General features: G+C 40.8%; 1 protein-coding gene across 1 annotated transcript in view; it reads left to right on the forward strand.

Moving 5' to 3' along the window:
- The window catches only part of LRPAP1 (LDL receptor related protein associated protein 1), a 46,650-nt gene extending 25,416 nt beyond the window's left edge, over positions 1–21,234 (forward strand). The window contains exons 3-8 of the mRNA XM_020992149.1: positions 698–822; positions 2,949–3,069; positions 7,030–7,188; positions 13,796–13,878; positions 15,574–15,750; positions 20,683–21,234. Of these exons, the coding sequence (XP_020847808.1) occupies positions 698–822; positions 2,949–3,069; positions 7,030–7,188; positions 13,796–13,878; positions 15,574–15,750; positions 20,683–20,748 (731 nt within the window). The 3' untranslated portion in view covers positions 20,749–21,234. The remainder of the gene's footprint in view (positions 1–697; positions 823–2,948; positions 3,070–7,029; positions 7,189–13,795; positions 13,879–15,573; positions 15,751–20,682) is intronic.
- The last annotated feature ends 5,715 nt before the right edge of the window (positions 21,235–26,949 follow it).

Genomic DNA, 26,949 nt, shown 5'->3' on the forward strand with positions numbered 1-26,949 from the left:
TTCATTATCTGTAAAACAAAGGTGATAATAGCACCTACGTCCCACAGTTATGAGGATCGAATCCCACAAGAGAGTAGATGTAGAACATCTTGTAATCCTTAAAGCCCCATATAAATGTTAGCTAGTGTTATTAATATCACCTGTCTCTAGAGCCAGCGACCCCTACTTTATAGATGAGGAAACTCAAGCTCACAGAGCCAGAGCGAGTGGTCAGGGATACGTGGCTAGTATGTAGCAGAGGCGACGCCTGGGCCCAGCCCCTCTGACTCCAGATCTAGTGTTTTCCAGTATGGCACAGCTGTCTCTGTGAGATAGACGAGATTTCCTGTTTACCCATGGTTATATTGTGCCCATGGCTAAGCAAGCGATGGAGCATCAGTCTGTCAGACTTTTGTTTGTGTTTATAAGACATGCCATTGTCTGCCCCTGAGCAAGTCACTGTCCCTCTCAGAGCCTCAGTTTCCCCTCTGTCAGTTGGGATGATGATTGTTCCACTCCTCACATCTCAGTGTTGTTAGAAGCAAAATGCTTTGTAAACCACAGCAACGGGACCTGCTGATATTGTCACTGTTTGCCAAGCCACAGGACTGCTAGGAATGAATTGAGCTAGTTTTAAATCTCTTTAAGATTCAAAAGAAAAATGCATGTGGATATAAAGTGTTATTTAATTAATAAAAACTGTCTTCTTTCTCGTTAGTCATTTTGGCCAAGTATGGACTAGATGGGAAGAAGGATGCTCAGCTGATAAATACCAATTACGTCAGCGATGGCACAGAAAATGACGTGCTGGATGATCCAAGACTAGAAAAATTGTGGAATAAGGTAAAGTTTCGTTTTGTTTGATTAAACGTGTGTATTTGTGCTGTTACATAATCACCAAGCATTTGTGAAGTGCCTGCTCTGTGTCACTGAACCTCCTTGGCCTCAGTTTCCTCATCTGTAAAATGAGGTGGTTAGGCCAGATGGGCCACGAGGCACTGGCATGGGAGGCAGAGCTCTTGCCTCTGTCCCTTCTCCTCTGGACTGCCACAGTGGTGTCCTCCTCCATCTCCCTTCTGGCAGGCTCTCCCCTCTTCAATCTGTCCTCCCTGCACAGAGGCTGCAGGGAGCTCTTCATCCCTGGAGGATTGTTTCAGGGGCCATCCCTTCCACAAAACAAGCCTTCGTGATCATGTGTGTGTGTGTGTGTGTGTGTGTGTGTGTGTGTGTGTGTGTGCGTGTGCGTGTGCGTGTGTGTATACATGTACATGCGCACACACATTATTTACATCTGGAAGAATGTGTGCTCCTTAGAGGGCAGAAATTGTTTTTGTCTTTGTAGCCAACTAGTGCTGATTCTGCACAGTTTGTGAGTACTTAGATGCTCATTGAAGGGATGAGAAACAGTGAAAATAAGCACCAGGTCTGGCTGAAGGGACCTCAGTTCGAGTCCTGGCTCCACTCATTGTTAGCTGTATGACCCAGAGTGACTCATGGCCCACTTTGAGCCTCACTCTCCTCTTGTTCAAAATGAGCAGGGCGGGACACAGTCATTGCTAAGGGTCTTTCCAACTCTGAATACTGTGATGGACATCAGATTAAGGAAGGTGATTTATTGTGTGGGAAAAACCTGTAGTTTACAATAATAGATTTACATGACTTTGTTTCTCTCTTGTTGTCCCACAGTAATATTGAGGAGCCCATCCTCTATCTAAAAGCATATTTTTAAAAAACACAGAAAACTCAATGTTTCTTAAATGAGAATAGTGAGTGGGTTATTAATTTATTTGCTGGTGAGTATTCTGCTCCCTCTCTACCTGGGGAGGGTGTGGCAGAGAGCATTTTACCCTTCCCGGTTAGGGGGAGAGCTGCGTCTGTCTTACATGTCTCTGTGGACTCCTCTTCTCAAGATTAATCATGTGTGGAGGTGCTTTCATATTATCACACAACCATAAGAATACAGTTATGATAGGGGGCCTGACTTACATCCTTAGTCATTGGAATTGCTAGTATAAACTTTCTATTTGGGGGCACACATCATTTTTATGATTTATGACACAATTCCCAACATTTTCATAAAGGTCAAGGGTTTTGTTTCCAGGAAGCAAGCCTCGAGGTCAGCCAGGGCATGTGTGGTTAGGATGCTGACACAGTGAAGTCTCTCAGTTGAAGAATTAGGAGTACGCTGCCTGTGGGAGGTCATCTAGGCAACATCTTGTTTTACAGATGAGGAAACTGAGGCCCAGAAAGGTCAAGTCACTTCCCTAAGGTCACATGGCTTAGTAATTAGCAGAGACAGGATTTGAACCCACATCCTGTGCTTGCAAATACAGTGTCTTTTCTACTTTCCACACTAAATCTTTGAAATGTGATCTAGTGGGTACATACTGTGAATTCAGGAAGTTTACTGTATACAATTTGCAACTTTCCTTTTACTTTTTAAACAAGCTCAGGAATAGTTAACTTTTTGAAGAGAAATATTTGGAAAAGATAGCAAATACAGCAAGAAGATGCTCAGGGCATAAAGTAAAGCATGGTTACATAAAATGAAAAGGCTTTTGCATGAACAAAATCAATGCCCCTAGAAGGAAGAACAGTGGATTAATGGAAAATCTTCACAGCAAATATATCTAATAAAGGTCTGATATGGAAGATAAAGATACCTAGGGAACTGACACAAATATGTAATACTTAGAACCGTCGCCAATAAATTAGCGATCGAAAGATAGAAACAAACAGTTTTCACAAGAAGAAATACAGACTACTAGCCACATGAAAGAATGCTTTAAATCACTAACAATAAGTTATGTTAATTAGAATTAGGTGATCTTTATTGTTCCTTTTGTCTCTAAATCCTAGGACTAGATAATTCTGAGAAAAGCACTATATAAATGTGAACTGTTATGATTGATGTGAACAGAATGTAACCTTGTAATTTGAGTTTTTCTCTTTTTTTTTTTTCTTGTTAGGCTAAAACCTCTGGGAAATTTTCCAGTGAGGAGCTGGATAAACTGTGGCGGGAATTTAAGCATCATAAAGAAAAAGTCCATGAATATAATGTCCTTTTAGAGACTGTGAGCAGAACAGAAGGTACGCCTGATAATGTTGAAATATTCATAAACAAAACACATCTTTGTTTTCCAAACAGTGTTCTGCTAAATTCCTAAGCAATACTATAAATCTGACATCTCAATTCCTGAGCTTTTACTGGCTATAGATACAAAGTATGGTATGAATAATTATGTGGGGTTTCCACCATGGACATATTTTGATGGGTAGTTTCTATGTGTTTTTTTAAAAATTATTCTATGTACTTGAGTCCAGGATATCATAAATTTCAGTAAATGTTGATTTAAATACCTACAGTATATAGGGAAGGAACCAGAAGAGAGCCACATTTTAGATAAAACATGGTCTTTGTCCTCAGTCATTCATTCATTTGTGGGCCAGTCAGTCAACAAGCATTTTTTAAAGTGCTTTCTACCTGCCAGGCCTTATGGTAAATGCTGAGGGTACAAAGTCAGGCAAAAACTGGCCCTGCCCTCAGGCAGCTCCCAGTTTATTGAGGGAGACAAACCTGAGCATATAGCTATGATAGGACAGAATAGTTGAAAGAAGTGGCTTCTAACAACTAGGGGGATCAGGAGGTGGCACCCAAGCTGAGCTAAGGTAAAGACCACATGAGGTATGAGGTGAAGAGAGGACGCGTACCAGGCACAGAGGGGCACCGTGGAAGGCTGAGGTTGAGGGAACAGCAAGTAGACCAGTTTTCTTGAAATGTAGAGAGCATGGAGAGGAGAAAGGTAAATACAAAGGTCATCTGACACCATACTATGGGGAACTTAAGTGCTAAACTCAAGTTTGCAGTCAATTAAGGGAGTTTATGGCCTGATGAGATTTTGACCTATAAAAATTTAACTGTAATACATGATGAAGTCCATTAGGTACAAAACAAAATGGTCCATGTGCATGAGGCATGTGGAGCTTGGGGAAGGATCAGGAAGACTTCTTGGAGAGGGGAGTATTTAAATGATGGATTGGAATTCAGCAGGTGAAGAAAGAGGAAGACATTGCAGATATTGGGAAAAGGAGGAGGCTTGGCTGGCATATAGAGAGTAGTACGTGGGAAGCATTAGTATAAGTTTGGAAAGGTAGGGTGGTGCCATCCTGTCGAGGGTCCTGGCGGTAGGGAAGATGTTGGGGAAGAAGACATGAACAGAGCTTTGAGCAGGGAGATCAGTCTGGTACCCACATGAAAGATGGAGAAGGGGGTGAGAGAATGGAGGAGAGAAGGCTACTATACTGGCACAGTGGCTCTCAGCCTGTGCAAATCATTTCACTTTTTTAAGGCTCAGGTTCTACCTTCCTTCTGTGGATTCACCTGACTTCCTCCTGTGGATTCACCTGACTTCCTGTCCTCCATATCACAGCACTGCTTTATGTACCTCTCTGCCTCTCAGTTCTGCTGGCCTCGAGGATAAAATAACCATCTTGCTTGCCAAGGCTGGCCCCTTCTGTGGTGACCCTTAATCCCATTCCTCTGGGGCCTCGCTCCTTTAGACATTCCTCATCTTCAGTCTTCCTCCTTGCTCCTTTCTGTCTGCTTAGAAACATACTCATATCTCCCCTTTTTCCTTTAAAAAAAAAAGTTCATTCACCCACAGCCACCATTCCTCATATACTCATTAAGCAGCTACTGTGTGTACACAGGGATAGGAGGGACAAGATGTTTAGATGAGACAAAATCTGCAAACTCTTTAATGGCTCCCCCTGCCGACTGACTAGGATCAAAGCTCTTTGCCTGGCATTCAGGGCACTAAGCAGATTTGCAGTCTGCTATGAGCTCCCATGTACTCTCTGCGCCCCATCCAAGCAGCCCCTCTCTGATGTCTTGTTCATGCTTTTCCCTGTACCTGGCATCTCCTTTCTCTTGACCTGTTGGATTTCTGCCCAGCCTTCGAAGTCCTGTTCTAATTGAATGGAGCTTAGAGCCAATGTCTCTCTTCCTCTTAACTTCTAAACCTCAAGGAAAGGTGCTGCACCTGGTGTTTTTACTTCCTCAGCATTTGGTCTCCCAGCTCGTAGAAATCTCTCCCTATCGCCACCAGACCTGATCTCAGTTCTCATTGTCCTAGGCCTTTCTTTATCACCTCACCCTGTTGACCAGCCCATCCTCCTGGGTATTCCCATTGGTTGTTCTTCCATCCTCTCTCTCCCATAAACACTGAGGGTAATATGGTATAGCAGAAAGGGAAATGGACTTGGAGTCAAGAAACCTGGATTTGAATGCTGCCTGTGACACTTAGAAGTGTCACCCTGGGCAAGTTACTTAATGTCTCTGTGCCTCAGTTTCCTCATCTGTAAAATTAAGATGATAATAACATTGCACAGGGTTGTTTTAAGAATTAAATGAGATAATGTATGTAAAGTGCTTTGCAAACTTTGAAGTATTTTATAAATACTTTATTTTTTACAAATACTTTAAATTATTGTCCTTCCCCTTCTCTCCATTCACAAGGCCACTTCCTCCGTCTAGGTCTTCATTACCTCTGGCCTGGAATATTGTAATAGCCCCCCAGCCAGTCTTCCTGCCTCTAGCATCTCAGCCTCTCTAATCCTCTCTTCACCTAGTTGCCCAATTCATCCTCTTAATGTATGGTCTGACCATGACAACTCTTCCATCCAAAAGCCTTTGGTGTTTCCCTATTGCCTGTGGGATGGCCTACGCACCCTGGATTTAACCTAGCTTCACTTCACCGTGCTCCCTTTCTTACACCGGACATTGCAGCCAAAGGCTTATCTCCTAAAACTTCTTTATGCCAACTCCTGTGCTCCCTAAGGCTTCCAGTGTACTCCTTTCCTTCCTTGGAGACCCTCCACAGGTGTGATCTCCTCCATGGAATCTTCGTTCACCCTCCCACCTCATGCACAGAAGTGCAGCTTCCTTCTCAGATTGTTTTGTGTTTCTTTGTTTCCTTTGTCTATGTCACATTCTACTTTATGTTGTAATTTTTTTGTGCACATGCCCTAATTCCCCTCATAGATTGCAAATCCTTCAGGACAGGGATTGTTGTCATTTCCAGCTTGTAGTATGCTGAATACAGTGCCTCACACATAGTAAGTGTTTAGTGTTGTCGAACTGAAGCAGTATAACTAGTAATGGAATCCAGGTCTTCTGACTCCTAGTCTACTTTTCTTTCTACTGCATATCAGATTAGATATTTTCTTTGACATTTTAGAGTTAGTAATCTTAACAGGTCATGTCTCTCCTTCACAAAAGTGGAAAATCGCTGGCTTTTTCAGATATTTTGACTAACATGATTTTATATGTTACCAGACTATTATTGGACTCATGACCTATCCAAAGTGACAGATCTGTGTCTTTTCATTCTCACAAACTGCCAAGGGGAGCAGATTGTAGACACTGGCAAAGTGACAGAAGGTTAGCTCGATGAGCAGGGATGAAGCAGGAATTTGGGGGCAGCCTTGAAATAAAAGTTAACCATCAAGTTGTACAAAGTTAGCAGACGTTTGTTGTTGTAAAAGTGTAGTTTTCCTGCTGTTAGTTTATTTTAAGGTGGCTATCCTCCATAAGCCATTAGATGGAGAGTATGAAACAAAACAAGATTATCTGCAGACTGTTGAAGGAGAAATAAAACCATCTTTCTTGCATGAAGGATATTAATTTCAGCCGTTAAGAAAAGGATAGCTACAGAGTAAGTATGAAGTCCCATTACATATGGGGAATCGGACAGCGGAATGGGAAATCAGTTTTAAACACTCTGTAAAGTGAATGGAGGTCTGGGAGAAGATTCTGTTTCATTTTTGTTTTGTTTTCTGGTGTGGTATCGCAGGTAAAGCATTGAGCTCAAGACCGGAACACCAGAGTTTGATTCCTGTCTCTGACGCTAAAGGCTGTTAGAGGCTCGACATCCGTCTGAGCTCAGGCTCCTTCCAGGGTCCTCCGACTGTTTTCTTCACAAAGCCCTTGTGAGGAAGGTGCTTTGTGAACTGGCCAAGTCACTTGTTCTCTTACTGTTTTTTCAACAGAGAGCCACAAAAATGTCATCAGCCCATTGGAGGGGGGCCCCGTCAAAGAGGACGTGCTGCACAGCAAGCACACGGACCTGAGAGACAAACTGCGCAGCATCAGCCAAGGGTTTGACCGCCTGCGGAAAGTCAGTCATCAAGGCTACAACGCAGACAGCGGTGAGCTTCCGTTGTTGATGTCAGCTCAGAAACTGACTGCGGTGGTCTGTAAAAGTGTGGAGTCAGACAGGGTTAAAATGGGCGGTACGGTTAGTCTTGACTGTCATCATCTTCATCATCAACGGCTAACACGCTGTGTGGTGCCTGCTGTTTGCTGGGCACCAGGCGAGGGGCCACGGTTCAAGAGACTTAGAGCTGATGGCCATTTCTCCAGTATTGGAACAAGTCCACTCTTCTCCTCCTGGTATTGATGGCCTCTGTCGTGTGTCTAGTCTCGTCTCCCAAGATCTCTCTGTTCCAGCTAATGTGGCCTTGTGCCCTTGCTGCAGGAGTATTTCCTTCCTTCCCTCTTCCTGTTCTCTGTTGGTTGCCCCACACACCCCCGTAGAGTACCTTCTCTCCTCTTCCTCCATTTTATATATAACCTTCTCATCCTCTTGGCTTTCTCAGACTCCCACATCACTGAGATTCATAATAAATTGTCTTGCAGTGACCTTAGAGCCATTTCTTGATATCCTCTGTGTCCCTCTGCCTAGATCTTAATCTGCTCCAGAGCAAGGATCATGCCTTTTATTATGTTTATCTCAGAGTGCCAGGTTCAGTAGTGGGCTTATGGAAGGTGCCTGATGAATTTTGAATGATTAATTGTTGATGCAACAAGATTTTCTTTGTGGATCAAGAAAACTTTTGCCTTAGGTTGAATGCATTTTGTGTAGTGCAGTAGAAAGCACAACTTAGGAGACCTGAGGTTGAATTCTGCCTCTGCCATTTACTAGCTTTGTGATCTTCCACAAGTCAACTTCTTGTACCTTTAGTTTCCTTAATAGTATACCAAATAGGACTATGCTAAAGATTAGATAGAAAATTAACATCAAATACCTGATAAGACACTAAGGAAATGAGTCAAGGGTCTTTGATTTTATCACTGTGGTGGTTCTCTCAGCCAGTGTGGGTCCTACCCTTCTTCACTTTAATATCATTCAGTTAGTCAATAACAATGTATTAAATGCTGCACTATATGCTGAGTGCTAGAGGTACAACTACAGATATGACATAGCAGCCGCCATCACAGAGTAGCCGAGTCTTTCATGGGTGATCCTGGTTACAGTGCTGCTGTTACTATATACATTCCCTCAATTACCAGTTGTTTGCCACTGTGGGGGGAAAAAAAAGCTGCTCTAAACATCTCTATACATATAGGTCCTCTTCCCTTTGATCTCTTTGGGGTACAGACCTGGAAGTGGTATTGCTAGGTCAAAGGGTATACACAGTTTTATAGACCTTTGGGCATAGTTCCAAATTGCTCTCCAGAGTGGTTGGATCATTCACAGCTGGTGCATTAGAGGCCCTGTTTTTGTCGTGTGGTGGATTTTTGCCCCAAAAGCTTGGATCTTTGGGTTTATCAAATGCTGGATTACTACGGTCAGTTACTACTGTGTATTATGTTCCTAATATATTCCACTGATCCACTACTCTGTTTCTTAGTACAAGATTGTTTTGGATGATTACCATTTTGTAATATAGCTTGAAATCTAGTACTGATAGGCTGTCTTCCTTCACATTTTTTTCATTGATTCTCCTGACATCCTCGACCTTTTGTTCTCTCCAGTGAATTTTGTTATTTTTTCTAGCTCTATAAAATAATTGTTTGGTAGTCTGATTGGTATGGCACTGAATAAGTAAATTAGTTTAGGTAGAATTGTCATTTTTATTATATTGGCCTGACCTACCTAAAAGCAATGAATATTTCTCCAGTTGCTTAGATCTGTCTTTATTTGTGTAAAAAGTTATTTTGTAAATTGTGTTCATACATTCCCTGTATTTTATATTCTCTACAGTTATTTTGAATGGAATTTTTCTTTCTATCTCTTACTGCTGAGTTTTGCTAGTAGTATGTAGAAATGCTAGTGATTAATGTCATTTATTTTGTAATCTGCAACCTTGCTAAAATTGTTAATTGCTTCAGCTGTTTTTTCAGTTGATTCTCTAGGGTTCTCTGAGTATACCTTTGGGCAGCTACATGGCACAGTGGATAGAGTGCCTGGCCTGAGGTCAGGAAGACTTATCTTCCCGAGTTCAAATCTGGCCTCAGACACTTCCTAGCTGTGTGACCCTGGGCAAGTCACTTAACCTATAAGTGTAACTGTTTGTCTCATTTTCCATATCTATAGAATGAGCTGGAGAAGGAGATGGTTTTACCATCTAGTATTTTTGCCAAGGAAACTCCAAATAGGGTCACGAAGAGTCAGACATAACTGAGCAACACAACAAAAAGTATACCGTCAGATCATCTGCAAAGAGAGGTAGTTTTGTTTCCTCATTGCCTATTCTTATTCCTAAAAGAATATTTTACATCTTAGTTTATGATACGTATATCTCATATATATACATATCATAGTAGGTTTTTTATTGCTATAGTTAGCATTTTTAACAAAATATTGAATAACAGTGGTGATAATAGATGTTTTTGCTGAGCTCATTGGGAAGGCTTTTGTGTGTCTCCATTAAAGATAATGCTTGCTCTTGTTTCAGATAGATACTACATAGCATTTTAAGAAAAGCTCCATTTAGTCCTGAGCTTTCTAGTGTTTTTCATAGGAATGGGCGTTACATTTTGTCAAAAGCTTTTTCTACATCTGTTGATATAATCGTGTGATTTTTGTTTTTGTTTTGTATATGGTCAATTATGCTCATAGTTTTCTTCCTTTTGAACCAGCCCTGCATTCCTGGTATAATTGCTGTCATCTCCTTGCTAGTATTTTATTTAAAATTTTTGCATCAGTATTCATTAGGGAAATTGGCCTATAGTTTTCTTTCTCTCATTGGTTTAGGTATCAAAACCATATTTGTGTCAAAAAGAATTTCGTAGGGTTCCTTCCTTACCTGTTTTTTCTAATAATTCACATAGTATTAGAATTAACTGTTTCTTAAATGTTTGGTAGAATTGACTTGTGAATCCATCTGGTCCTAGGGACTTTTTTTCTTAGGGAGCTCTTTTAGGACTTATTCAATTTCTTTTTCTAAGATAGGATTATTTATACTGGTTCTTCTGTTAATTTGGGCAGCTTATAGTTTGTAAATACTAATACTTTTCACTTAGATATCTCAGTTTTACTGGCTCCAAAATCGGGCAGAATAGCTCCTGATGATTGATTTAATTTCGTCTTCATTGGTAGTACATTCACCCTTTTGATTTTTGATACTGGTAATTTGGTTTTCTTCTTTGTTTTAATCAAATTAACCAGTGGTTTAATCTGTTTTACTGGGTCTTTTCCTCCATAAAACTAGCTCCTAGTTTTATTAGTTTATTGTTTTTTTTACTTTCAATTTTATTAATTTCTCCTTTGGTTTTCAGGATTTCCATTTTGTTATTTAATTGGGGATTTTAATTTATTCTTTTCCGATTTTTTTTAGATGCATGCCTAATTGATCTGCTCTTTCTCCCTTTTATTGATGGACATAATTAGAGATACAGATTTTCCTCTAAGTACTGCTTTGGCTGCATCCCACAAATTTTAATATGTTGTCTCATTATTGTCATTCTCTTTAATCAGATTGATTATTTCTGTTATTTTTTATTTGACCCTCTTATTCTTTAGGATTAGATTATTTAGTTTCCAATTAATTTTTAATCTGTGGTTCCATGGCACCTTATTGAATGTCATTTTATTTCATTATTGTCCAAAAAGGGTACATTTAATATTTCTGCTTCTCTGCATTTGGTTTTGAGGTTTTTGTGTCCTAATACAATGGTCAAGCTTTTGTGAAGGTGCCACATACAGCTGAGAAAAAGGTATATTTTTTGGTCTTCTCATTCAGGTTTCTCTGGAGGTCTGTCATCTAACTTTTCTAAGATTCTGTTTACCCCTTAACTTCTTATTTATTTCATGGTTAGATTTATCTAGTTCTGAGAGAGGAAAGTTGGAGTCCTCCACAATTATAGTTATACTATGTATTTCCTCCTGTGACTCATGTAACTTTTCCTTCAAAAATTTGGATGCTATGCCGTTTGGTGCATACGTGTTTATATTATTTCATTGTCTATGGTACCTTTTAGCAAAATGTAGTCTCCCTGATTATTTCTTTAATTAGATGTCTTTTTGCTTTGGCTTTGTTAGAGATCATGATTGTTACCCCTGCCCATTTTACTTCAACTAAAACATAATAGATTCTCCTCCAGCACTTTATTTTAACTGTGTCTTTCTGTTTCTGGTTTCTAATCCATTCTGCTATCCACTTCTGTTTTATGGGTGAGTTCATCGCATTCACAGTTTGCTTACTATTTCCCTCCATCCTGTTTTCTTCTGTTTATCCTTCTCTCTTTTTACCCTGTCCCTCCTCAGAAGTCTATTTTGCTTCTGACCACTGCCTCCCTTAATCTACCTTCCCTATCCCCTTCCCCTCCTATTTCCCATTTAGTAAGATAGATTTCTATACCAAACTTAGTGCGTATATATTCTTCTGTCTTTGAACCAGTTCAGATGAGAGTGAGGTTCAAGTGTTTCCCATTTGAAACCCCTATTTTCACCTCCCCTTTAAAAGATCTTCCTTGCATGCCTCTTTAATGTGAGATGATTTTCCCATTCCTCCTCTCCCTTCCACCTTCTCCTAGGTTCATCCCTTGATTTTTTTTTTTTGAGATTTTCCCATCACAGTCAACTCACACCCCTGCCCTCTGTCTGTGTAGACTTCTTCTAACTGCCATACTAATGATAATGTTCTTAGAATTTATATGTATCATCTTCCCATATAGGAATGTGAAAAGTTTAATAAGTCCCTTATGATTTCTCCTAGCTGAGAGTTCCCAAAGCTTCTGCTGCCTCTGTCACCTCCACCAAGGCCCACTGCTGGTTTTGTAGCCATATGTGCTCTGGACCAGCCCTTACCCTAGGGTCACAGACTGTTCTTGGTTGTTGTCTTGGGCTGAAAAATGTCTCACGCTGATCTTTTGTCTCTGCCACTCCAGAATTGATTTGTGGTGTTATTTTGAAGTTGTTTGGAGGGGAATATTCGGTGAACTTGGCTAAGTGCATCCTCTGTGCTGCCATCTTGGCTGCATCTCGAATTATTATTTTCTAATATTTAAATCTGAGTCATTTTAAGGTTTGAGGTGACAATAAGTTGATGAGATAGTAGCAGGATGAATGAGCGTCTTCTCTGAATATTATTCTTATGGAACAACTGAAATATTTTCTGATACCTCAGTTACTGGATGTCATTTAAGTTGCAGCATTTAGCAGATAATGATTGTAAGCTACAAGAAACAACAGATAGCAGGGTAAGCAGGTTAGTTCTTAAAAAACATCCGTGGAAAAGAGGATGAAAAGGAAAAGAAATTGTGCAGATATACATTTTTTTCTTCAGTTTTTAAACGAGAAGCATAACCTTGGTGCCTCTGCGTTCTCAGGACCCATTCACTCCCCGACTCCTTTTATCTTCTGACTCTACCAAAAGTGTCCTCACCATGGATCTCCAGAATACCAGCTCTAATGGCCGTTTCTCACCCTTCTTGACAATTAACATTGTTTTCTATATCCCTTTGCCTAAAATATCCTATTCCTTTCATTTCTGTGATATTGCTCTCTCCAGGTTCTCCTCTTACTTCCTAACTGTGAGTGTCCGCATGGGTTCTGAGTTTGGCCCTCCTCTTTTCACTCTGTCCTTTGACAGTTGCCTCTGTCTTACATGAGAGTAAGAGTGGCCCCAGTGATCTCCCTTCCCCCAGATTCTCTGGTGCAGAACTGCCAGAACTGTAGTTCTGATCCACATATGTGACCGTGTCACTCCTGTGCTCATTTAGGATAAAATACAAATGCCTTTGCTTGGCATTTAAGGCCCTCCACGGGATGTCTCCAGTCTCCATTTCCAGCCTTACTCCATACTGTTCTCTTCACCCACTCTGCATTCAGGCCAAACTGGACTAGCGCCTGCCTTCTCTTGCTCCCATGCCTAGAATGCCCTCACTCACATCTTTGTACCTAGTGCGCTCCTGCTCGACATTGCAGCCTCCTCCCTGAAGCTGTCCCCCTGGCCCGAGCGCTTTCCATCCACTTAGCCGAGTCTGCTCACTGATCACCGCCCTGCTTTGGGATGGCCAGGTTCTGGAGGGCTGAGCTTGGCCACTGTTTAGCAGAGCATGTTGCACATAAGCATCACTTGATGAATACTGGATGGAGATTTGGAGATTCATTTAAACCACCTGTGAGATTTAGAGCCATAACGTGTTAGAGCTGGGAGGGGCCTTTGGGACTGGCTAGCCCAGCCCTCTCATTTTACAGATGGGAAAACTCAGACCCCCTAAAGGGGAAGTGATTTAAGTCTCAGTCACCGCCTCTGTTACTGGGGAAGAATGATCGTTGCACTCCTTGCTTCATGGGTTTGTTATGGGGAAGCACTCTTCAATGATGCGTTCCTACTTGCTTTCTTATAAAAACCGTGTATTAAAATCAATGGAGAAAGAAGAATCACTGATTTAAATCAAAGGGATATTTGATGGTTTAAGGGTCAGTTCAGGTATTCTGGATCATACGCTGAAATGTCTTTATTTGAAAATGTTAGTCAGGTGTTAGCACCTGCCATAGTTTTTACCCTTTTTATTTTCTTTTAGAGTTTGAAGAACCAAGAGTAATCGATTTGTGGGACATGGCTAAAACAGCAAACTTTACTCAGAAGGAACTGGATTCATTCCGGGTAAGAATGGCCCAAAATAATTCTTCCATGGAATCATCCATTCTCAGAGTTCAGCTGTCCAGTCCAAGCCCCACCCAACAAGATTTCCATCCAGGTTGCTACTTGAATACCTCCAGTCACAGGAAAAACTTGCTACTTCTTAGACTGCCCATTCCAGCCTGGGACAGCTATAAGTATTAGAAAGTTCCTCATATTGAGCCTAAAATGAGGCACCAAAAACTGGACACAGTATTCTAGATGTGGTCTGACCTGGGTTTTTAAAAAATAATTTATCTTTCCAAAATTATAAGTTACCTTTTTTTTTTTCAAAAGTATCCCAGATTCTTCTCACCTGCTTGTTTTCATTCTGTGCTGTAAGAAGATATGAGCAAGCATGAGTTAAAACCCATTTGTCTCCCTTCATTTCTATCTGACAAAGGAGAGGAAGGAACATCTGGGGGCCCCTTTTTGTTTTCCTAGATTCATGGAATGTCAGGGAAAAGGCCTTCAGGACCCTCTAGTCCAACCCTCCCCTTTTACAAATGAGAGAACTGAGGCACACAGAGGGAAGATGATTTGCTCAAGGTTGAACAAGCTCATTAGTGGCCAGGCGGGAATGTGCACCCAGTTTTTCCCCACCCCCATTGCAGGGTCTTTCCTCTTTACCATGATAAATTCTTTCATGCCAACACATGGTCCCTACCGAATAAAAATATCAATTAAGAACATTAGGTAACCTGATGATTTAAGAAGATAAATTTACTAAGATAAAAAAACTCAATGGATTTAAATTCCTAACAATAATACCTTAGTTGACCAGCACGATCAGAAAACAAAGCCACCTCTCTCTTTCTCAGGCTGCCTTATCTCTTCTACCCTTCTTGTCTCTGGGACAAGAAAGCCATTCTGTTCTCAGCATCCTCTGAGTCTTTTAAAACTTGTGGTCAGTGACTCAGCGGCACCTCTTATAACTTTGTCTTTGAGGTTCCTCTCTACAGCGTGGCTCACTCTGATTTCCACCTTCACTTTCCCCGATTTTCCCCAGTGCTGCTTCTTTGAGTTTACTCTGTTTGCCTGGTGATGGTTAACCAAGGGTTTACCATATCAGAAAAAGATTAGACTTGTAGTCTTCATTGGCAGAGGGAATTCCCACAAAAGTGAAATCACAGGTATTGAACATGTGTAAATGAGTACCTTCCCTGTGCCTAGGCATTTGGTGCTCATGGGCTCCAAGCAAAGTCAGGTGAGAACTTCTCTGCGTTTAAAACAGCGAATGGATTAGTTTTAATCACTTTATTTTTAAAATGTGAATTTAGAGCTGAAAGTTCATCTAGTGTAATTCTCTCTCATTTTACAGATGAGGACACTGAGGCCCAGAGAGATTAATGGCTTGTTCAGGTCACACAAATAGTATGGCAGGTTCTTTGGCCATTTGAGAAGCTGCCACTGTCATCTTTTCTATAAAGAGTAACAGTTTTGTGGGATACAAGGTCTTGAGTATTCAAAGACATAAGACCTTCCCTCTGCTACAGTAGGCATAAACAGTAGTTTGGTTTCACCCTGAAGAATCCAAGTCTTACATCCAAAGCCATTGCATGTAGTTACTTAGGAAAATTTTTTAAAGTTTATTGTGAACATTTTTCAGGGACTCAAGTTAGCAACAAGAACATGATAGAGAGAGTGAAGTTATTTATTCTTATCAACTGTGTGTTGTAGGAGGAGCTTAAACACTTTGAAGCCAAGATTGAAAAGCATCATCATTATCAGAAACAATTGGAAATTTCTCATCAAAAACTAAAGCACATTGAGGGAACTGGCGATAAAGAGCACCTGAGCAGGAATAAAGAGAAATATGCCATGTTAGAAGAGAAGACTAAAGAATTGGGCTACAAGGTTTGTGTTGCTCATGTGTCTGCTTGCTGTAGGTTTTTAATCACTTAATGAGATCATTACAGCTGGAATTGGAAGGGACATCGGAGATCACCTAGTGTTTGTTCCTTAACACTTCAGGGATTCCTGATTTTATCCCTGTGGGTATGCCCTCCCCCAGTGCAGATCATAGCCCATGCCTTAGTAAATGGTGTTGGTGATTTTCTGTGGTTGAAAATTTAGCACCTTGCTGCCAGTGTACGTGCAGCACATGTCGGACTCCGAGTCCATGTACTAGGCCCTTTAGCACAACAGGTCATGTGTTAGATTGTGTAAGAATGATCCCCAAGCGCAGTCATGTTGTTTCTCCTATTGAAGAAGAAACAGGAGTTTTAAAAAAGGGAAGTAAGTGACTTAGCCCCAGTCATACAGCTTCCAAGTACAGAAGCCATGCGTCTGGTCGAGGTCTCCTCCCTACCATCAGCATTTGGCATGAGTCACAAATGGAGACACTAGGCAGGGCTGGCACTTTGTTACTTATAAATGAAGCGTGAAAGCTTTTTATTTGGATTCCTAGGATTGTGCCTGACCTGACACTCCTGTTGCTAATACAATCATTTGTCCATCTCCTAATATCTTAGCATTCAGTAAGGCTGTTAACATATCAAAGTGGTATATTGTGCAGTGGTGCTTTTTTATTTTTTCATTCTGTTAAAAAAATCTAGCCAGAGGAATAAATAGAAACCGCTAAGCTAAGTATAATCATGTATGTTTGTGTTTTATCCCTCTGCTAGACTAGAAGGTTACCTGAGGGCAGTAGCTGAACTTGATCTTTCCCAGTACAGTGAGGTTCGCATAGTAGGCACCTAATGTTTGCTGAATGAGAATAAATGAGTCAGTATGAGCACTTACATTTCGGTGGCGGCCATAAATTGATCATTGGGGCTTGAACCTTCACACAAAGATTCTGATCATATCTGACTTTAGAGCTACTTGAACATTTTAATTTCTTCCCCGACCCCTCGTTTGTTTCCAGTATTGGAGTTAACTGAGTGAATCTAGTAAGTTCCCATTTCCCTAGAATTTAATTACTATAGGTAGATCTGGTTTAAATGGAAACCGAAACTTCACCTTTAAAAGAAGCCAAGGCCGCATTTTCAAGAGAAGACCTAGACATCCAGGCACATGGGCCTTCTCCCCAGTATTCTCCATGGGGAGTAACTAATGCTTAACACAAGAACTGTGGGACACCATCGTGCTCAGGTAATTGCTGCAGTCATATATGGGAGCCTACACTGAAAAGCTTTTGTTGTTACTGAAAATGTTTAGAGTCGCCAGGGGTGGGGAACCCACCCTTGGTAGACTAATCCAAGGCAAAACAAGACCAAAATGAGATTTGCAGATCTGGCCACCCACTTTGGTAGTCTTATACCTGAGGGGTGGCCAGATCCACTAAAGACAGAAAACTGGATCACTCTCCTGTGTGGCTACATGGGGAGTCCATCTAAAGCTCGATGTGAGAATATTAGCATTCAGGAGGCAAATTCTACCTATGGGAACAGTAGCATGTAATGTAGGTTATTTGGGGTTAAAGTGGATTAATTTGATGATTACAGAATCAGAACATTAAAGCTCAAAGGAACTTTAGAAATAATTAGTCCAGCATTTCCCACATTATTATTGTTATAGGAATGATCTAAGCCAGTAGTTCTCAAACTTCCTGGTCTCAGGAGCCCTTACGCTTTTAAGAATTATGAGGACACCCCCCCCCCAATGTTTTCTGTATTAGAAATTAAAACATCCTAGTATTATTATGAAAGTAATTTTGTCTTTGTGCACCCCCTGAAAGAGTCTTGGGGGGGTCCCTGGATCACGCTTTGAGAAAACTAAGCAATCAATAGGCAAATGAAGAAATGTTCCAAATCATTGGTAATTAAAGAAATGCACTTTAAAGAAATTCTGAGGCTCTACCTCATACCCATCAGATGGACAACACTGAAGGGGCTATGGAGAAGTAGGCACAGTGATACCCTGTTAGTGGAGCTATGATTTTACATGACTGTTCTTTAAAGCAATTTGGAACTATGGCCCCAAAGTTACTATACTATGCATATACCCTTTAATCCATGGATAGCACTAGTAGCCCTATATCCCAAACTAGAGGAAGGTCGGGAATAAGCATTTATATGGTGCCTACTATGTACCAGACACAGCATTAAGCACTTGTTACAAATATCCAGTCCTCTTAATAACCCTTCAAGGTTGGTGCTGTTATAATCCCCATTTTACAGGTGAGGAAGCCAAGGCAAAAAAGGTTAACTGACTTACCCAGGTCACACAGCTAGTGTTTAGAGTCGCCAGGGGTGGGGAACCCACCCTTGGTAGACTAATCCAAGGCAAAACAAGACCAAAATGAGATTTGCAGATCTGGCCACCCACTTTGGTAGTCCTATACCTGAGAGGTGGCCTGATCCACTAAAGACAGAAAACTGGATCACTCTCCTGTGTGGCTACGTGGGGAGTCCATCTAAAGCTCGATGTGAGAATATTAGCATTCAGAGTCTTAGGAGGGGGTCCCTGGATCACGCTTTGAGAAAACTAAGCAATCAATAGGCAAATGAAGAAATGTTCCAAATCACTGGTAATTAAAGAAATGCACTTTAAAGAAATTCTGAGGTTCTACCTCATACCCATCAGATGGACAAACATTGAAGGGGCTATGGAGAAGTAGGCACAGTGATACCCTGTTAGTAGATTTGAACTCTGATTGAGAGTCCAATGCTCTATCCACTGTGCCACCAGCTACCTCTGAGAGAGATCAGAGAAAGAAGATAGTAAACCATATGTACAAAAATATTTAGAGTGGCTGATTTTTTGTAGCAGCAAAGAACTGGTAACTAAGACAGTACCCATCGGCTGGGGAGTGACTGAAGAGATACAGTATCTGCATGTGACAGAAGGTTGTTTTGCCATAAAAATGACAAGAGACAGTTTCAGTGAAACCTAGGAAAACTTGTATGAATTGACAGAGTGAAGCGAGCAAAACAAGGAGAAAAATTTCCACAATAGTGACGGCACTGTAAAACAAATGACTTTGTTGAAAACCTTCAGAATTCTGATCAGGGCAATGACCAGTCATGATTCCAGAGGACTGATGATGAAGCCAGCCAACAGAGAGGCAGTGGACTCAGGGCACAATCAGATAGAGTTTTTGGACACAACCAGTGTAGGGATTTATTTTACTTGACTGTGTATTTGTTGCAAGGGCCTCTCCTTCCCACCTCCCACCTCCCATTGGTGGAGGTGGGAAGGAGAGAAAAACTGATTTTTAATTGAAAAGGTTAAAAATGAATTAGAGGCATACGAAATGCTAGTAGAGTGGATAAAGGACAGATCACTTCTAACTGAGGGGATCAAAGAAGGCTTCATGGACAAGGTGACACTGAAGTCTTTGACATTTTGAGCTAGATCTTAAAAGAGATGGGTATAATAGTAATAGGCAGGACTTAGGGAAGTACAGCTTTCCCTAAGTACAGCTTGGAAAGTTCAGATTCAGGCGGCCACCAGAAGAGTATCCCCACATCATTCTTGCATCAGGCAGTGGCTCTTTCCTGCATAGAGCATGTCTGTGTCCCCCACCCCCACAGCCCTCTAGTGCCTCATGGTGGCATGGAAGTAACCTCGGACCTTCCCACTGAGATATAAAGGCTGTGAGTACAGATGATCATTAGTGGATGATAGGTCTGTCATTGAAGGACCACTTTAGCCAAGAGGGGAGACTTGCACCATCGACCACCAGGTGATGACGTTTTTGGCCACAGAAATTCACCAAGACAGTTTAGAGGAAATGCAAGTTGCTTTAATAGAAGTAGTACACATTGATTAAATCATAGGCCCTTGAAGGATTATAGTAGGACATGCCTGTAATTTAATAGTAGTTACTACAAAGTATTATTCTGTGAAGAGATTTAGTGCTATTAATAACAAGACTGAAGGTTACTGTTATTTATCCCTTGAGTTTAGCAATTCTGTTGTGAAGATGAAACTTCACAAATGTTAGTAGAGGAATACAAAGGGAGGAGTAAGGTAACCAAACACTTCAGCTTAGTCAAGTAACCTTTTTTCCACGTGTCTGCATGGAAACTGAAAATTCCAATAATATTCATCATAGTATCTCTACATTACAAGCAATCTACATATTTTAATAAGAATTTTTTTTAAATGGAAGAAACCCTACATTTACAAGGAGAGACACTGTCTCTGAACTATTTCCAATCCTTCTTAGAGCCTGGGGAAAGAGCAGGGGCCTCGAGTCCAAAGCCCAGGGCAGGTCACATCCCGTCCCAAGGCTGGAGGCTTTGTTCCTTTTGTAAAATGAAAGTAAGAATACTTCACTCACACAGCACAGTTGTAAGGAAAGCACTGTCATTTTCATTCCATTCTCTGGCTTTTTAAATAGCAAAATGGCCTGATCCAATGTTGTACCTCACATTTCCATAACATGTAGGAATTTGCAAAGGCTCATCCTCATAATGACCTTAGGAGGAAGGAGGGTATTACTTCCCATTTTATGGAGGAGAAAAGTAGGGCTCAGAAAAGTCACTTGCCATCCCTCCCTGCCCCAGTCATACAGCTACTAAGTTCAAGGACTTGAATTCCAGGTTTCTAACTCTAGGACTACTCCCCTACCACATCATCAGTCTCTGCTTTACCTTTTCAGTCTCACTTGTTTCCTGATTTTTTTTTTTATTACTCAGTCGATGTTTTCTAGTTCCTGTGGAGTTGCTTTTGTGATATTGACAGCAAATTCAGGACAAATGGGTGACTGAAAATCAAGATCAGTGCTAACGTTTATATGTTTTCATTTTGGTTTTTATCAGGATATCTAGCACTGATCTTACTCCATTGACTTCATAATTGCCTGCCCAACTAGTAAAAAACATTTTCCATCTTTAGGTAAAGAAGCACTTGCAAGACTTGTCTACTAGGATCTCAAGAGGTCTTCAACACAATGAACTCTAACGGTGTCCTGCAGGTCCTCAACATTGCATTCCCTCTGTCTGCATTGAGCATCAGTACGTTTATTCCTATAGGTTTTCATCCTCAAAAGAGTTTGTTAAAATGCTGTGCTTTTAATATAGAAAACATAGATAATGGTACCTCTGCAGAGAGGTCAGAGTATCTTCACTAAGAGAGTCATTTGCAGTTGCCATTTTTCTAACCATCCAGCTAAAACGTGGGAATGTTTTTTCTACAAGTTCTTTTCATATTGCACATACAGAAAAATGCAGCTAGATCAGTTTATATCCATCCACAAGTCTAGAACTCATTACTAGAAATTTTATATAAAGAAATCATTAGAAAAAAATTTAAGTATTTAAACTGTCAGATTATTCATGATTTTGAAGCCAGACCTTTTAAAAATAATAATAATAACTATTATGTACAGCATTAACTACTGTGATCCATCTTATCACTGTAATGAATTAAATGGAAAGATACAAAAGATGTGGGTGGCTTTGTCTTTCTCTGGAAGCTCTCCCCTCGACCTTCATCGTCTAGTTCTCTAGATCCCTTCCATTCCCATCCATCATCTTAAACTTGTTAGAAAACCTGTGTAGGGGAAGAGAAATCCTTGGCCATCATCTTCCCTCTCTGTATCAATGACTCAGCTTGCTGTATTTAAGCTTTTACACACGCACACGCACACACACACACACACGTTGAGTGCCTGCTGTGTGCAGAGCTCAAGCTCACAATATAGTAGGACTCTTAAGTAGGGCTTGGTAAGCCATGAAATAAAAAAGAAAGAGTGATAGATGCTAGAGATGCAGAAGGCAAGTAAAACATGAATATGTTGCTTTAATTTAAAAAGCACTTGATATACATAATCTTACTTGAGCCTCACAGCAACCTTTTCCAGTACTACAGTTACTCTCTCCATTTTACAGATGAGGAAACTGAGGTTCAGAAATATTGAAGAACTTGTTCATGATCCTCCATTAGATTGTAAGCTCCTTGAGGGCAGGAATGAGCATTTGCCTCTTTTTGTATTCCCAGCACGTAGCACAGTGCCCGGCACATAGTAAGCCCTTGATTGATTAATCCAAGTGTCAGAGACAGGCTTCCAACCCAGATTCCTTCCGACTGCAAAGGCAATGTTCTTTCCACTATACCACGTTGACTCTTGTCATTAATAGACTGTAAGAGCATCTCTTGGTCACAATCAGAAACAGAAACCTACAGTTTGTACTACAAAATAACCACAGTATTTTCAACAGAAACTCTGACTTCTGTTTCTCTTTTCTTCATTGCTGCCATCAATAATTGTTGTACCAGCATAGCAAGAATACATCATTCTCATGGCAAAGAAGCAAATTTAAAAGATCCTAGTCGAGAGAGGTCTCATCTCAGGATTTTCAGAGAATACCGTGGAAGTCATTATCTGACAGCACACAGACTTTTGCTTCAAGTTAAAAGGAAGTGAAAACAATTCTACATCTCTCTCAAGTTATGAAGAGACTTGAGACCTGCCTGCCCGCCCACTGTTTTGAGTAACACATAGATCCGAATTCCAATAACTTCAGGAAGGGTCATGAATAGAGATGACCTGAGCCTATAAAGGAGTATCATAAAGCTTATGTGTGGAAGAAGGCCAAATAACGGAGCTTTCTTTGCACTCGAGAGAACTTTATCAACAGAGTCCACGTGATCAGTATTGATTATGAACTGCTTTTGTTTCACAGCATTCTCAACCTGACTTTTGAAATGAAATTATAAAAATGCTTGATTCACTCTATTTTAGCTGAATTAGGTCTCTAGGATAGCTAACCCCATCAATATTCTCTACCACATATTTGAATTATAGAATCCCAGAGCTGGAAGGGACCCTCTGAGGTCGTCTAGATAAGATCCATTCTACGATATCCCTATTGATTGGTCTTCCCTTGAAGAGCTCCACTTATGGGGAGCTCAGTCCATTCCATTTGGGGTCAGTTCCTATGGTTAGAGCTTCCTTCTATTGAGCAAAATCTGTCTCCCAGTAATTTGCACCCACTGGTCTTAGTTCTACTGTTTGGGCCAGGTGGGATAAGTCTCTCTTCCACATGATAGTGTTTCAAGCATTAGAGGACCAAGATATTCTCTCCCAAGTCTTTTCTTGTCCAGGCTAAGTGTGTCCAGATCCTCCAACCCATCTTCACACAGCACAGATTCAAGTTCCCTTTATATCCTGTCTACCCTTCTCAGCATGTTCTCCACCTTCTCGAAATCCCCGTTTGTGAGTCCACAACAGTCACCAGATGTATGCCACAATGTGGTGTCAGAGTATTCTAAAGCCTATCTACAATGATGCTACCATCAAGGGCCTTCAAAGGAGAAGCTGGACCATAAAATCTGCAAGTGACAAAATCGTGTAAGTTGATTAGAAAACTGCCTGAAGGGAAAAGAATGGGTCTGGAATTTGGCTGCCAAGCTAATCAAAATAGATAAAGTTAAAAATTAGCTCTGATTCTGATACAGAGGAAAATTAGACGTAAGATAGAGCACATCAGGAAGGAGGCGGGAGAATGAGGAACAAAAAGGTGGCCGATGGGGGCATATGGCAGTGGGTGGATGATGTATGTCCATAGAAGACATATACATACAGTAAACATTAAGCACTTAATCAGTGCAGAGCACTGGGGAGGTACAAACGAGATAATAGATGACCTTTATATAGTGGCCTCATGTATACAAAGTGCTTGACATATATTCTCATTTAATCCTCTTAACAGTACTAGGGATGTCATTAACCCAATGTTACAGGGGAGGAAAGCAGCTGACCTGCCCATAGCAGCACTGATGGTATAGTATATCAAAGGTGGATCTGACCCCAGGTGTCTCCAGCCAGCCACACTGTCTTTACCAATAGGATCAGGAATCACATCATGGTTTAGTAAAGGCATAAGATACCAGCAGCCATAATATATAGCATTAGGACATTCCAGGATAATGCGATGTGAGGTCTTGGGAGTGGAGACAGGAAGGTTGTGATGATCAGGGAAGGTTTTGTGAAGAAACAGGCATTTCATTTGGGGTTTTAAAGTCTGAGTAAGAACTCAACATGCAAAGGGAGGGAAAGGATGGATATTCCAGGCAAAAGGAACATTGAGCAAAGATGTAGAGATGGGAAAGTACAGAGTATGTTCTAGAGCCTCTTCTGACCAGAAGAGTACATATGGCATTGTGAGAAGACAATGATGAGATAGAGCTGTAAATATTGGAAGGCACCAAATTGTTGAGAGCCTTGAATGACAAACAAATACTTGAAGTTGATAAATAATGAGACTGAAAATTTCTAAATAGAGTAATGACACAAACAGATCTATAGGTAGAAAAGATAATTCTGGAAGTATTATGAGAGTTGGATTGCAGGAGAAAAAGAGATAAGGAAGGAAATAGGCATTTATTAAGCACCTACTATGTGCCGGGCAATTTACAATTTTTTTTGTTTTGATTCTTCCACCATGCCTGGGAAGTATTATTATCATCCCCATTTTAGAGTTGAGGAAACTGAGGCAGACCAAGGTGAAGGGACTTGCCCAGAGTCACAAACTAATAAATGTCTGAGTCCAGATTTCAACTCAAGTCTTCCCAACTCTAGGCCCAGCACCCAGCAGTGATACCTCCTAGCTGTCTCAGGGCAGCTCTGAGCTCTCAATAAGGATTAAGATTTTAATGAGGATGCCATTGAAATAAGGGCTTCTGTTAGGATGGTGGTGTTGGGGTTGCAATAGGGTGAAGGGTGGCAAAGGTGGACTCAACAAGATTTGCCAACCAATTGGATGTGAGGGGAGAGGGAGAGACAAAGATAGCCCCAAGGTTTTGGATATGGGAGCCTAGATGAATGGTGTATTCAGAGGTGGAGAACCTGTGACCTCAAGGCCACCTGTGGCCTTCTAGGTCGTTGAGGCAGCCTTTTGACTGAGTCCAAGTTTTACAGAACAAATCCTTTTAAGAAGGGGATTTGTTCTGTGAAGTTTGGATTTCATCAAAGGGCCACACTTGAGGACCTAGAGGGCCACATGTGCTGCAGACAGGAATAGTGAAGTCAGAAGGAGCAAAGACCAGTGTGGATGTTTGTTTCTTGGGGGTGGGAGGTAAGAGGCAGGAAGCTGTTTTTTAGTGGTGGAGCTCTCCATTGGAAATGTGGATCTGTGAATTAAGAGAAGTCTAGGAAGAGATTTGGAAGCCATCCACCTAGAGTCCTTCTATTTAATGAAGAGTCAGAGCAAGGTTGCTTGCTCATCTGCCTTGTCATTCTTTAGCTTCCTCATGAGATTACAATCCAATAAAATCCTTCAGATCTTTTTTTCCCCCAAAAGCAACTGTGTAGCCTTGTCTCCCCCATTCTAAACATACACAGTTTACTATTTCTATCCCAAGTATGGGACTTTGCATTTATCCATACTGCATTTTATCTTACTTGATTTGTGCTAACATTTTAGCCCATTAAAATCTTTTTTTTTTACTCCAGATTTTTTCCATCGGTGTTTTAACTGTCCCTTACACCTTTATAGGTTTGTCTGTAAATTTGATAACCCTCACATATATGCCTTCATCCAAGTCTTTGATAAGAATATTCGGGAGAACAGGCTCAAAGACGCTTTGACAGTGAAATGAAACAGACTACCAGACCAGTGAATGCCCTTTCTACCACGCATTAGCTGCCTTGAAAATGAGCAAGCTCAATGGAAAAAGGAGATTCCAGGGAACCAGTAATACAAATCCAGGGAACCAGTAATACAAATCCAGGGAACCAATTTCTTCCATTTCAGCTACTGTTCTTGCAGTAAGACCGCAGAACTGAACCAAGTTATTCTTTTACCTGGCTTGTCAAGACCTCTACCAGGACTGTGCCCACTGCATCAATATTCCCCTAACCAAGGGCTTTATCAGGGCACTATCTGTTCTTTCCATATCTTTTCTCACTAATGAGCAAAAAAGGAGGAACTGTATTCATTGGCAGTTTGCCTTCATATTGCTTCATGCTCATGTTCGATTAAAAAGTCTACCAAAAATACACAGAAGTGGCTAGGAGAACAGATTAAGGAGACAGACCACTGGACTGATTTTCAGGGGAGTTCTTTCCTTTATGAAGCACAGATACTTAAACAAAGCCACTATGTTGTAACAAAACAGATATGACCCAGCGTTTGATAGCGCTTGCAGTCTGCTGACACATGTTAACCTGGGATCTACAGATAACTTTGAGAGGGCCCAAGCACTTTTAAAAAAAAAAATCTGATAACTAAATTTCAGTATAACTGCTTTGCTTTGTAATCACATTTATAAACACGTAGGAATTTTATTTTGTGTATTTAAAAACCTTATTTCTAAGGGATCTATAGGCTTCAGATTGCCAGGAGGATTGATGACTCAAAAAAAAAAAAAAGAGGAAAAGACCCCAGCATTCATTATATTCAACCAGAAGTTGAATGCAGTGCAGATTTCAAGAGAGTTAAACTAATAATTGCCCTTACTTATATAGTGTTTTAAGGCTTACAAAGCACTTTCCCCACAACAACTCTGTAAAGTAGGGAGTCCAAGTATGCACATTTTACAGATGGAGAAACTGAGGCTCAGAAAGGTAAATTGACTTTCCCAGAGTCAAAACAGAGCTAATTTAAAGACAAACTCAGGTCTTCTGACTCCACTGTCCAGTGCTTTTTCTACTGCTGCTACAACACTTTAACTGGGTGTAATGAATTTCATACTTATGGCATTGAATCCAGGGCTCTTGAATTGACCAGGGATTAAATGCTAAACCTTATCTTCCATAGTCTGTTTGTTTTCCTGCTCCTAATCTCCTCCTTTTTCTCTAGGGCCTATCTGTTGCTCTACTAACTATTTTCTCAGCTAAGGAAGTAGTTGTACTTAGGACCTTGCAGGTAATGACCTCATGTTAACTGGTACCTTGTTCTTAACCTAATGCATGGGAGCTTTATCACTTCGTTTTCACAAGGAACAAAGATGGCACTCAGAGAAAGAAGGTGGAGAGAGAATAAGGGAACCTTTTCCCTACAATTATGTTACTGTAGTTGATTAGGAAATTAACAATCAACAACACTTTAATTTTCATTAATGAGCCAAAGTTTAATTAAAATAGAAAGTGAATTAGAAACTAATGAAGCTTAAAGAGATTAGGTAGAGGCCCATTTCCGGTCTCTTGCTAGGTGGTGA

This window comes from Phascolarctos cinereus, unplaced genomic scaffold, assembly GCF_003287225.1.
Source record: "Phascolarctos cinereus isolate Bilbo 61053 unplaced genomic scaffold, phaCin_HiC Scaffold_9;HRSCAF=440, whole genome shotgun sequence".
Classification (NCBI taxonomy): domain Eukaryota; kingdom Metazoa; phylum Chordata; class Mammalia; order Diprotodontia; family Phascolarctidae; genus Phascolarctos; species Phascolarctos cinereus.